This window comes from Talpa europaea, assembly GCF_964194135.1.
Source record: "Talpa europaea genome assembly, chromosome: 9".
Taxonomy (NCBI): Eukaryota; Metazoa; Chordata; class Mammalia; order Eulipotyphla; family Talpidae; genus Talpa; species Talpa europaea.
Genome location: NC_140076.1, coordinates 2,789,495 through 2,803,289, shown reverse-complemented (window position 1 = coordinate 2,803,289; position 13,795 = coordinate 2,789,495). Strand labels below are relative to the sequence as shown.

General features: G+C 55.1%; 1 protein-coding gene across 9 annotated transcripts in view; it reads right to left on the bottom strand.

Moving 5' to 3' along the window:
- The window catches only part of CAMTA1 (calmodulin binding transcription activator 1), a gene marked incomplete at both ends in the record, with an annotated part of 637,202 nt that overhangs the window by 419,210 nt on the left and 204,197 nt on the right, over positions 1-13,795 (bottom strand). For all 9 annotated transcript variants that reach the window (XM_084243539.1, XM_084243542.1, XM_084243546.1 and 6 more), the window contains one exon: positions 2,316-2,383. In XM_084243539.1, the coding sequence (XP_084099665.1) occupies positions 2,316-2,383 (68 nt within the window). The remainder of the gene's footprint in view (positions 1-2,315; positions 2,384-13,795) is intronic.

Below are 13,795 nucleotides of genomic sequence, written 5' to 3'. Positions count from 1 at the left end.
GTCAGTGGTGCAATTCATTTTTATTAATTTTCTCAAATGAAATTAGCAGTGGCGGCAGCGGCGGCAAACAGAAGTCGCGTCGCCTTCCCCTTCAGCCGAGTATTGGTGTCATTAATTCCTTAATACCAGGGGGCCGCTTTGTGTGAGCTCAGCAGTTAACGGCACCAATTAATTTCAATCCCCGGGCCGGGAGGGGGGATCCAGACTCGACTCAACCGCTAATCTAGGAAGGTCCTTGAACACCCACTGCAACTTTTCCTCCTCCTGGGACGTGCAGCTCTCGAGGGCAGACATGCAGCGGCTATTACCACACTAACAGCAGACGCTCTGTCTTCGCCCTCGGCCTCAGGAAAGGGGCTTGGCCTTCCCGAGCCTGGGGAGCTCCGCCAGACACTCCCAAAGCCACAGCCACCAGCAGGCCCAGAAACGGCCCCTCGCCGGTGCCCAGGAGGGTGAGGGCATCTGTCACCGCCTGCAGACCACGGCCACATGCCTCACCGCAGACAGGAGAGCCCACGCGGCCCGTGGTGCACGCAGAGAAAGGAAGTGGGGCTCGGAAGGACCCTCAGGGCACGAGCGTGGTCGCCGAGCCCCAGAGCCGGGGCTCGCTCCCCGTCCGCACCCACAGCCCGCATCTGCCCACTCGCGCCTCACGCCGGCCGGGACGTTTCTTGGCTGTGTTTATGCTCGAGTGATGCGGGCAGGGTGCCAGGGACATCCGCTTCTCAATGGAACCCCAAATTCCGGAGCTGACGCACGAGGAAACCCACCCAGGAGTGACGGCTGTGCCGCGTGTGTGCAGGTCTGAAGCCAGGGGTCAGGCCGGGGCTGCGGGGCTCCCGCCCCCCCCCCCACCCAGATGCAGAGAGCACCTGCCTTCTGCTTGTTCTCGAGGATCAGGGGGTGCCGGCGAGGCCGAAGTTCCTCGACAGGAATCAGAGAAACGGGGCCAGTTCCCCAGGTAGGACCCCAGCAGCACCCCTCCCCTGGGGCTGAAGGGGCCACATCACACCCCCCACCCAGAAGCTCATGGGAAGAGATGCCAGAAGGAAAGCGGGAGAATGTCCAGGGCTTCCCACAGCTGTGCGGGCTCAGAGGGGGCTCTGTTGCTGCCTCCCCCCACCCACCCCGAAGCCCATCCTGGCCCTGTCCTGCGCGTGGCTTTGGCTGAGGCTCCGCAGGGCTGTGGGCCCCTTGGGCTTTGCCCCCATGTCCTCCAGACCAGCCAGGCACCCCAGATGGGTGGGGTGTCCACAGCTGGGCCCTCGAACAAAAGGCCCCGTGGAGCAGCCCCGCAGCCCCAGCCCACCGGTGAGCAGGGCTAACAGCCCCTGCTGGAGTCACGAGCGCACGGCCTGGTCACAGCGACGCAGGTGGAGATGAGTCACCGGCTTTCTCAGCAGAGGAAGTCGCGCGCGCGCGCAGAGGCAGGGAGGGGTGTGCTCCAGGCTCAGCAAGGAAAGCACAGAATGAGCCAACCTCTGCCCCCCTGGGGTGCCGCTCTCAGGGGCCAATCCCCCAAAATAGACATGTTCACCCAAAGGATGCTAAATACGAACGCCGTGCCGAGGGAAGGCACGCGTGAAAGCAAGTTCTAGAATCTGCGCTAAGACTGGCTTCCTCCATGGCTCAAAAGGGGTGATGGGCACAGGAGGGGTGTGCCCCCACACCCTCCTCCCTGGGCCCAGTTCACAAGCCTGGGGGGGGGGTGCTTCTGTCCCAAGTGCAACAGCCAGAGAGAGAAGGGGGCACCTTTAACACAGGCCGTCAGGGCGCGCGGCCTCTCCCCACCAGGTAACGTCGCACGGGGCGGGATCTGGACCTCCCCAGGTCTCCCACTCCCGGCAGCGGGGGTCGGCGTGGGCCACAGGCCAGTCCAGGGCGCCCAGCACAGGCGGCAGCAGGCACCCTTCGGGCAGGCGGCGAGCCCCGCAGCACTTCCACCCGGCCCTTCTCACCCTGAGGACCAGCCGAGTGCGGCCAGGGAAGCACTTGGGACCAAAGTGGACACCCGGGGCAGTTTCCCGGGCGGCAGGTGGGTCCCTCCAAAGTCCACGTCCCCCGCACCCCTGCCCACCTGCTGCCACCTCCAGGCTGGAGGATCCCGTCAATGCAGGGGGAGCCCCAACTGCCCACGGCCACTGTGCCACTGTAGGGGGGGGATGGCACCTTGTTCCCCCGAGATGCAACCGAACGGGGACAGGGGCAGGCGCACCCCGCGTTCTCCACCAGCCGGGAATCGCCCCCAGTCAGGGCATCCACGGAATCAACCCGCTCGCTGTGCACACTGGAAGAGCTGCGAGAGCAGGACATACCTGGTCTTAGGGGATGTGGTCAGCCATTCTTCGTGTTTCTCAAACGTTATTAAATAAGCAGCGATTTCCTGAAACAGAAGAATAAAGAGATAATAACAACCATTAGCTCACGTTGGGTCCCCAGATTTCAGGAAGTTTCTGCTGTCACGGCTGCCGCCCTCCCCGCCCGCTGCAGACACCCCTGCGGGGAGACCCTGGCCTCGGGCCCTTTGGAGCTTCACAAGCCCTCCCGGCCCGCCCGGCCACGGGGGTCACACACTGGGCTGCCACAGGTGAGCGGGGGCAGGGCAGGGGCTCTTCCCTGCGGGAGGAGCACATCAGACTCCACTGCGGGCTGCACACGCCAGCAGCGGCCTCCACCCGCACCAGGTCGCCAGGGGAAGCTCACTGGGGCTGTGTCCGCCCAGGCTGGGCTCATCTCCCATCGCGGCCACTAGAGGCGCGGGAGCCCTCAGCCCGGGCCCCACAGGAGCCAAGGCACTGCCTGCCAGGTGGTGAGGAGGGGAGGGGAGAGGGGGAGGAGGGGGGGAGGGGAGGGGGCAGGGGGAGAGAGAGAGGAGCCACGGGAACGTCATCTATCGAGTGGCGCTTCAGAAGGAAGAGCCATGTCAGCAGAGTTTAAGGCAAAGATGGAGAAAATGTGGGCACCTGAAGGTAAATTAAATATTTATAAACACAACAACATCGCTGCAGATAGAATTACTGATTTATTAATAATTTCCATAAAAAGCCAGTGGGTGACATCGACATAAGTCATCGCTCCGCTCGGAGGCATGATATGGCCCATTACCTCCAGCTCCGAGCGGATCTGCTAACATGGAATTGGCAGGATTGTAAGTTAAATGAAGGTTGGACCAGCACGCGGCTCCCTGGATCTCGGCGTCGCTGCGAGGCGCGCCTCCTTGACTGCCAGAGCCGCGGGGAGGGGCCTCCGGACTCAGGGGGCCACCGCCCTCCTCCGAGTGACCCTCATCTGAGCCCGGGTCTCACGGAATAGACACCATGCCCAGACGCCAAACTTGGCCTTGAGGACGAAGAGGAGGTTGTCACCAAACCAGGCAGCAGAGCGCACAAGTAGGGAGCAGCGCTGGGGCCACAGGTGTGAGGCCCACGGTCATGGGACTCGCCAAGACCACAGCGCAGAGGAAGGCGGGGGCCAGGGCCGGGACCCCTGAGCCGGACACCTCGGCCTGGGAGCCTGGACTCTGCAGCAAGAGCCCGGCAAGCAGACCCTGGACAACCACAGCGGCTGCCGGGACTCCAGCACCAACAGAAAACGCTAAATGAAGCCAGCCCTGCGCCTGCTCCCTCTGCCACATTCCCTCCTCGGTAATGCTCCCTCGGCCTCCCCTCAGGCCTGGCTGCAGCCCCTGACCTGGACCCTGCACGGGCAGGCATAGCCCTCCTCGCACACCAGCCCACGGACCTGAATTTCAGGAGATCGAGTATCCAGGGGAACCTGCACCCCTGAAACCCCAGCCCATGTCCTCACCCAAGACAGTGCTGAAAGCTAAGTGTGGTCCAGAGGGTGCGACCACAGTGCAATCCAAAGAAGGCCTTCTGGAACATTCCTCAGCCAACATTCACCCCGATCTGGCAAAGGGCCCCTACTGCTATGGTCCTTCAAAGAGAAAAAGTGCCTGAACCATGATTGCAATCAGTACCTACTGCGCAAATATTTATCGAGCACCTACTATGTGCTGGCAATGAACTAGAGCACTGAAGCCTGAGTGAGGGGTAGAGAGAAATCACCATAGCGGGGACAGAGACATGTGCGTGCAACAGGGATGGAGACAAGTCAGAGCAATAGGGAGAGGGACAGGCCAATGCAACAGGGACAGAGACGTGTCAGTGCAATAGGGACAGAGAAAGGGCAGCGTGCTAAGCACAGGACGAGTCAGCGCAACGGTCTGGCTATCACGGGGCCACCATCCGGTTGGCCGCAGCCAGACTTCGGGTCACCTCAGGTCCACCGTGCTGCTGTGCCAGCAGGCAGAGGCCCCGGAAATCAGTGACCTACCTTTGCGCATCCAACCCTCCCCCCAACCACAAGGCAGCACGGCCACTGCCACACGCAGCCCCTGAATGAGCCTGACCACTGAGCAAGGGGACTGAGCGCTGAGACCCGCTCCGCCTTGCCCAGCCCCAGCTGTTGGGCCCCGGGCTGACTCCACTGTAGGGGACGTCATCAGGCTGCTGCTGGGTCCCCGAGGCACGGGCACACCTGACTACCTGCCTCGTCCCCGCCCACACCGGTACCAGCCAGTCTTCCCGGCTCATCTCCCTGGTCCAGGTCAGGCCCACCAGGCCTTCAGAAGAGCAGGCAATGCGCCTCCCCAAGGCGGTGGGCCTGGCGTGTCCACGCTGTGGGCCACACGGAATATTAAATACTCAGCATGGAGCAAAGTAAAGACTGTCAAACTTCAGAGTAAGAAGAGTCAGGTGGGCTAGGAGGGAGAGCAATCTCGGGGGAAGAGGGGTTCACCCTCATGGCACCCCATCACAAGGCTGACATGAGGAGTGGCGGGTGCCTCTGCCCCGGGACCCTGGGGTGTGGAGGGAGTAAGTATCCCACTAATCTTCACAACCAGCTGGAAAGTAGGAGCTGTGCCCACTTTACAGGTGGGGAAACTGAGGCCCAAGTTCACACAGCTCCTCTCTATAAAGCCAGAACCTAAACCCAGGCACACCGGTCCCGAGCCCAGAGGCTCCACTGCTGCTCTGAACGTCTTATCTAAGGGCCATGAAGGTGCGTCGCCCACCCAGGCAGGCCGTGTCCCCAGGGCAGGCAGAGAGTGCCCCCAGCACAGGCCAACAGCCTACTCCCTTCCAACCCAGAGTCCCTGCCCTGCCCACCTGCCCCAGGGGACCGGAGGACGCAGGCGCATCTCTTTTTCCAGAAGGATCAAGTTCATTTCCACCCAAAACCATGGTATGAGCCATGGGGTCGGCTACCTGGGCGAAAGGGGAGACTCCCTATGTCCGTGGCACTCCTGGCACAAAAGGTCTCCCAGCGCGGACAGAAACCGCAGGGGGAGGGCTGGTCTGGCCGCAGAGGGAAGCGGTTCTGAGCGAAAGGACCTCAGCCCCTCCTCCCCGAAGCTGCGCCAACCTTGGCCCGGGAAGGCGAAGGGAATGCAGACCCGGTCCATGCCCTTTCCCCAGGCAGGAGACCGAGGCCCAGAGGAGGAGAGGGCCGGGGTCAGCGTCTAGGGCTGGCGGAGGCCAGACCCGGGACACCTAACTCAGGGCATCCAGTGCCTCTCCGCCCCTCAGGCTGAGGTTCCCCAACACCTCCGAGAGGCAGAACAGGAGCTCAGCAGGAACAGGCCCACAGGTGTTCCCAGCGGCCGGAGCCCCCCAAGCGCCAATCCACAGAGGGAGAGACAGACGAACGGGGTCCACCCACCCAAGCGGCGGTTACTCAGCCTTCAAAGGAATGAAGTGCGGGTACTGGAAATCTGCCAAGTGAAAGCGCTGGACGCAGGGGCACATGCCGTGTGGTTCCACTGATAAGAAATTTTCAGAACAGGGCCTCCCCGGTGGCGCAGCAGTTGAGCGCTGGGCTGCGAAGCTGCCCGCAGCCTCTGCAGCGCCGGTTCGATTCCTGGCCGCCAGCGAGGGTCCCACATGGCGCGCAGACCTCTCCTGCCGCCCGCTGCTCCCCTCAGCAGTGTACTTCGGTCCTTCTGCCTGCTCTGCTCCCCGCTCTGGCTCTGGTGAATTCTCTCACCCTCCCGCGCTTCTGACTGTGCCCAGTGCTTGTATAATAAACAAATCTTTAAAAAAAAAAAATTCCAGAACAGGCCCTAGAGACACAGGTAGACCAGACCAGGGGCAGCCAGGGACTGGACAAAGAGGGGAAGGGGTGTGGGGTTTGGGAATGAGGTACGTGATGGTAACGTCACGTGTCTGCCGTAACAGGCAGAGCCGCCAGCCGAGGCGTGAAGAAACCCTCCCCCCAGCCCTGAGCGCCACAGGCTCGGCCACCTGGCTGCCCTGGCGCCTGTCCTCGCTGCCTCCCGACGCGGCCTCAACGCAGAGAAGAATGTCCGACCTGTCAAGATGAAGGAATTCGCCGCAGGCTCCAAAGCAAAGACTGTCCAGCTTGCAGATTTTAAATGTTTCGTTTGTCCTTTGGATGTCCAGATAGAAAAACGGCCGCCAAAGTGGGATGTGTGTGGCCAGGGCTCGGGAGCAAGCGAGGGCTCCACAGGCCCCTTGCATCGCTGGTGTGGGGTCCAGTGCCTGGGGACAGGGAGAGGGGTGGACCCTCCCGAGGCACTGACCAGACATCCTCAAGAATGGGGCGTGGCTGGCAGCTCCTCGCCCTGATGCACACCCATGGCTTGCCGTCCCTCGCCAGGGGGTGGGGGATGCCCCTCTCAGGGTAAGCCAGCCGTGGGCAGTGAGGCTCAGGGTGGGGTCCCCCTCGGAGGCTGCCCCAGGACTGGCCAGTGGGAATGCACCATTGCACCCACCTGGCCACCTCAGTCCTCGTGCACGGACTCTGCCCAAGTAAACTGCCCATTCTTGGTGGTAGCCACTCCTCCAGGGTGCCTGCGTGCTGTCTCACCCAGCAGTTAGTCCAGCTTCTGGAACCTTCTCAGCAACGGCTGCAGGCGCCGTCTGGATACCTAGCACGTGCGGTGCTTTCTCTGGCGGGTGTTCACATGCACAGTGGTTCTCCCTTCCGAGTCCGCAGCATCCAGGGAGAGGCAGTCCCCACGTCACACGGGGCCCCAAATGGTTCTCGGAGGAGGAGAGGACCGTGGGCACAGCAGAGTCCGAACCAAAGAAAACAATTTTTTTCAGTTTTCTCCCCTAAAGGATGCCAATGGCCGTGTCTGAGCAAACTCTGGCTTCGAATTGAAGGGTGGGCGAGAGACAAAGGTGCAGGCTCCATGCAGCGAGCTGGGGGCTCCAGGGAGGGTCTGCTCAGGACTCCTCAGGGAGGCAGTGCCCCCCAGTGCCCGGCACCAGAGTCCCGCCATGCTGACCATTAGCCACAAAGGCAGGCCACGGTGCGGGTTTTTTGTTTCTAGAAGCTACCTATTTTTAAAGAAACGACAAAGAGTTGGTTTTAGATCTGAAGTATCTGTAGGGGGAATGGGGGGAGGAGGCGTGGTGAGAAGCAGGGGAGAGCACCGTGGACTGCGGAAGGGGACTGTGGGTGCCCGGGCGGAGGGAGAGCCACGTGACCCCAGCTGAGGGGGCCCCCTCCCTGTCGAAGTATTAACAAGGATGCAAAACAGCGGGCCTCCATTACATGAAGAAAAAGCAAAACGAAACAGGAGAAATTAATTTTAAGAATGTATTTACTTAATAGATTTAAGATTCAATATATAAAAATTGCAGTATTGTAATATTTAATGTATTTGAGAATACACGTGTTCATACACCTCCAATTGCGTCACCCAATATATTCAAAACATTACGACGCCCCTCAGTTTTCAGAAGCTGTCGCGAGCCGTCTTGTCTTTTTCGCACCAAGTTTGCCGATTTCGACGAGTTTTCTGGGAACAGCTCAGCTCAGTGGCTCACCGGGCTTCAAGATCACACGAGCCCACACCCCTGGCAGTCCCGGGGGGGACTGGAGACGACACACGGGGCACGGCCCTTGCTCGGGGCGCTGTCCACCGGCCAGCTGGGGGGGCACTGTGTCCCGGCGCGTGTCAAGAGGGAGACCCTCTGCAGCTGAATTCACCTCCCTCTCTCAACCACACTTGCTGACGCTTCCATCCGCTCCCCAAAAGGAGCCAGCAGGAGCAGACCCCTGAGAAACTGACATCCCCTCAACAGTGTTCCCCGGAGCAGCCCCCAGAGAAAGGAGGGCGTCCCTCCTGGCCTTCAGCTGGCCGCTCCGGCCACGACCTTCTGTCCGTCCTCCAGACGTGGGACCGTGTCCGGAAGAGAGGAGCCGCCTGGGGCCTCCAGTGCTCGGCGGGACGAGCGACACAAACCAAAGCCACCACGAGGCGCTTCTTGGTGTATTTGGGGTTTTACCCTCCCGAGTCCGAGGAACAGACGTTTCTGTGCTCTGCATAATCTCAGCTACTTTGCAAACCAAAAAATGGATCTTTCAACGAAGGGGCAATTCTTTAAAGTTTGTTTTTTATGAGATTTCTGCACAAGGAGTTTCTCTACAAGGGACCAAAGCTGAGGGGGAAAAAAACCCAGGGCGCTCCTAGCAGCTGGCCCCAGCATCTGCTAGAGCCACAGAATGCAATTATATTACTCCCAAACGAGAAGTAAAAATATCTTGTTTCCAATACTCTTGATTTTAAGACTCATACTTAATGTCCTCGGGGTGCCCGGATGGGGCCAGATCTCCGTTATGTGCTTTATTGGGGATGTGTGAGTGTCATATTAATGACTTCGAACCAGCATGTTTACAGTGCAAGCAAATTTTCCCAGAACCCCCCACTCACTGCACTTGACAAAAACTAATTGGCCCTCATTTCAATAAATAAATAACCGCTCCAAATCCCTCGTGGCATCTCACCCCTGCTCTCGAGGGCCAGGGCACCCCACGCTCGAAGCTGGTGTTCTCCTCTGTGGCAAACACCCCAGCCCTGGGTCCAACAGGGCAATGCCCTCTGCAAGTATCCCTGGTCTGTCCACCCCTGTCCGACCTCAGCGCCCAGCTGGCCAAGCCAGCCCCCTCTGGGAGAGGTTCTAGGTCAAAATCAACCCCCCAAGCCACGCTTTCAAAATAACCAGCTCTTGGGCCTCCCTGGTGTCACAAGGGGTTAAGATGCAACCTATGAAGCAATCCGCAGCCTCTGCAGCATAAGTTCGATCCCCTGCCAGCCAGGGAGCAACCCACATGGCGCAGCAGACCTCTCCCATCTCGCCCGCTGCTCCCCTCAGCAGTGCGTTTCATCAGTCTGCCTGTTCTGCTCCCCACTCTGTCTCTGATGAATCCTCTAATCCCCCCCTCCCCCGCATCTCCGGCCTGTACCCCAGCTCTTGTACGCATAAATAAATAAATCTTAAAAAAAAATGACCAGCTCTTGTGATAAATCTCTCACATGCAGAATATTGGTTTGTGCCTGTGTTTTATTTGTAGATGGTGCAGCTGGCAATTTATGTGGTGGTTAAGATCGCAGAGATCCAAGGGTGCCTGGAGGACTTCCTGCAAGATGGTAAATAGCAACTTAGGATAAACTCCTAACAGCCCGGAAGCTGAAACAAAGCCTGGCCCAGCTGCCCGAGGGTTTCTCAGATGGGACAGCATCTCATGACCTGCAAGCGCCGACAGGGAAGCAGCCAAAGACTGCAGGGAGAACACTCATCCAGGCTATTGCTCACGTCATTAGCCTCCCATGATTCCATCACTCGATGGGTGACTGAGCACCAGCTACGTGCCGGGCACCTGCTAAGTCCCCAGTGATACAGGCATGTGGGGGATAGTCCTGGGTTTGGGGCCGCAGAGACGGACAAGAGGCGCTGGGTTGGTAGCACAGATGGCGCCTTTGTGCAGAGAAGAGAAAGGACGGCTCGCCAAGGGCAACGTGGAAGCTGGGGCTTGGGGAGGGAGTTGGCAGTGGCCAGGGTCTTTAGAGGCAGGAAACAGCCTGTGTGAAAACAGGAAGGCAGGAAGGCAGAGGCGCTGACAGTTCTAGAACCCTCCGAATTCTTTTATCCCTGTTAGCAGTCAAAAACTTTTTACTAATTGGCAATTCTTTCTACCAACTTTTCTCCGTGGAAACACAGCATGGCCTCTGTGCCCTGGGTGGACACTGACCAACGGAAGAATCATGCACAGCCCCAAGGAACTTCAACTCACTGGCGGGGCCTCCTGGAAAACAGGCCGCAAAGAATCGGGGGTGGGGGGTGTGTGGAAGGACACCTTGAGGAGCAGACAGCCAGGAGAAAACACCCCAGCACCCACTGAGGCCTCCAGAGCTGGAGTCCAGTGCCTGCCACGTCAGGTCTGAAGGCATGGGAACAGCATGTGTTCGGATCGGCGTCTGCCTACGAGGGGAGACAGAAAGCGTTTCTCATAGGAAAGAGTCACTCAGTCTCCTTTTGGCTGCACGACTGTGGTGTAGGGACCTGATATCTCCTCACCTGAGTTACGGGATAACATGGTTGTAGTAAATGAGTCACCCGTGTAGATTCTTAGCACATAGTACAGCACTAGGCTACAAACTTTGCAAATCAGCCTCCTGCGGTGTAATTTACACACAACAAAGTGCAATTCATTTTAACATACAATCCAATGAATGTTGGGCCTCCCTGGTGGTGCAGGAATTAAAGACAGTGCTATCAAACTATGGCCAGCCTCTGCAGCATGAGTTCAATCCCCGGACGGTCAGGGAACTGACCCACATAGCGCAGCAGACCTCTCTTGTCTCCCTGCTTCTCCCCTCAGCAGTGTATTTTAGTCAGTCTGCCTGTTCTGCTCCCCACTCTGTCTCTGGTGAGTCCCTCTCACCCCCGCACCTCTGGCCTGTACCCCAGTTCTTGTAAGCATAAATAAATCTTTTTAAAAATCCAATAAATGTGAAACTTTATGTATTCCTCACCACAGCCAGATGATAAGATGTTTACACACACTTTGAAAAGACCCCTCATACCAATGTCCCTCATCCCCTAACCTCAAGCAACCATTGTCTGCCTTTTGTCATTACAGATGATTTTGCCCATTCTGGAATTTTATAAAACTGAAATCATACATTGTGTCTCTTCTTTGCCTCTGCTTTCACCAAGATAGTGTTTTTGAGATTGAGCCATGTTGTCACATGTATCAGCAGCATCCTTTTTCATCGCAGAGTATTATTCCATTACAAAGCTATGTTGTCATGTGTTTATGCATTTAAGTGTGGATAGATATTGTGTTGTTTCCAGTTTGGAGCTGTTATGAATAACCTGTTGTTAGCACTCACATACAAGTCTTTGTGTGGACATGTTTTTATTTTTCCTTGGCTTAACCTAGGCACGGAATTGATTAGTCAAATGGTAAGATTGTGTTTGACTTTATGACACCGCCAAACTGTTTTTTATATTACCATCAGGAATGCTTGTGAATTAAATTTACTCCACATTTTTGCCAGTGCTTGTCACTGTTTGTTTTTCCCACTTTAGTCACTTATTAGTTATATAGTTATCTCATTGCTTTTCCCTAATGTTTAATGGCATTAACAGCTGATATTTATAAATTTCACCACTCTGTATTGTGTAGCTCCAAGTTTTCATCCGGTGTTGTTCTTCATCTGAAGCACTTTCTTTAACATTTCTTACATTGTAGGGCTCCAAGCAATGGATTTCCTGATGTGTCTGTATGTATTGGAAAACACCTATTTCTTTTTTAAGGATATGTCACTATTGAATATGGAGCTCTAGGTAGGTTTTTCCCCTTTCAGCACTTAAGTGATTTCATTCCATTGTCTACTGGCTTACATGGTTTCTGATGAGAAATCTGCAGAAATTCTTGTCCTTGTCCCTTGTAATGTATCTCTTTCCCCCCCTTATTCTGATTTTAAGATTTTATCTTTATCACTGATTTGAAGCAATTTGATTAGGGTATGCCTTGCTGTGACTTCTTTGTTTATCTTCTGTTTATCTTACTTGGGGTGGCTGAGCCTCCTGAATCTTCAGGTTCACAGTTTCATCAAATTTGGGAAACTGTCAGTCATTACACATTTAAATAAATATTGCTAGACTTTCCTCTGGCAGGCATTTAAGTTACTGTGGATCAAGTCAATCCTTTCAAGACTTATTATTAAACTTTGTAAAGGTAGGACGATCTCTAGAAATGTTTCGGTCTGCTATTTTTTTTTCCTTCTGTATTGAATGTCCCATTTGTTTAAGGGCTGGTCACAATTTGAACACTGCCAAGTTCTGTATGAGCTCTGGGGAGTTTTCATCATACAGCCCCCATGTATGCTTTAGCCCAACCTTGGGAAGTTTCACCTTCTACCTCAACAATTAAGTATCCAACAGATCATTCCAGGGAACCCATGCAGATTTCTGGAGCACTTTCTCTGCAAGGTCCTCTCCTCTCTGAAATTCTGCCTTCTGAGTTCTGCCTATCTCAACCTCCCCAAACTCTGACATCTGTCCCCTCAAGTCAGCAAGACAACTGTACTCTGTGTGGGTACCTCCCCTGAAACCAGTCTTGAAATATCATAAATACAGAGTGATTGTAGGACTCACAATCTCCTCTTAGGAACCACAGACCTACCTTGTTTATTACATAACAACTGAAAACATTTATTTACACATTTTGTCCAGTTTTATAATTGTTAATGGCAAGAAGACAAATATGGTTCCAGTTGCTCCATTATGGACATCAGCAAAATCTTGCATAATTTTTTCAGATTTCCATTTTATTCTTTGAGAGGTGAAAGGTAATCCTTGGATAAAGGACAAAACCAGCCTAATAAAATGGGGTTAAAATTTGGGGATGATGTCGGTGCCTCAGAGAGAGACTAGCATTAAGCTTATCCAGGCTTTCTCAAATACAAAAAAAAGGGAGCGAGATAGTGTCCAGGGATGACTGAATACAACAACTTCAACAATGTCCACCCTTCACCTCTCCCCTTGAAGGAAGATGTAGACATCCTGATCTGACAGATTCAGTTCAAGAATCAGGAGAGCCTAAAAGAGCACAGATTGTTGTTATAAGTCCTTCTAGAATAGTGATAAAAAAACTGAATATAAAATTGAAGTAGTGTTGCAAGATTTTGGCTTCTTTTTCAACCTTGGCAAGGACTAGCTGCACAGAAGTGTCACTGACAGCCACACACTGCCAACTCCCATTAAGAAGTAAGGACAAGGGACAAGCTATATAAAAATATCCTGCATCCACTGGTCTTTCTATAGTCACCTCCCTTCAAGACAAACCCTGAATCCCTGGCTAAATAAAGTCAAAAATTCCTGTGTGTATGTGTGTGTGTGTGTGGTGTTTGTATGTGTGTGTTCTCTTCCATGAGAACCCCACCTACAGTGTTATAAAGCTCTAACATATACCAATAAATCCCTGCTATTAAATCATCCAGAGGTCAGAAAAGGCTTTGACGGTAGAAACAATAGCTCCACTGCTGCAGGGACAGAGTAGAGCACTCTACCTCGCCCAAGGCCCTTCCCATCTCTTCCCGATGCTGGTGCGCCAACTTTCCTTACAGAACAAGCACCAACACTCATGCCCCCTCCCCCACCCGAAGTCCAATAAATCTAATAAAAACAGAAGCAAGCCATCTTGAAATTAACACATCCAAGATACAAGCAGAAACCATTGATCAAACCCTCCTATCTTCCCTCACAGCCGACAGCCCCAGAGCAACCCTAACACCCCATAATGGAATCCCATTATCTACAAAAGAAACTCGTTCCGGAGGAGAGCCACAAACAAAGGGAATCAAAGGAGGCTGGCAAAGGGGGAGATGCCACCACCCGCCTCTGCCCCCACAGAAGGGCACAACGCTCAAGCTGCGAGGTCCATTAGGACTGCAGCAAGGAGGAGGCAACTG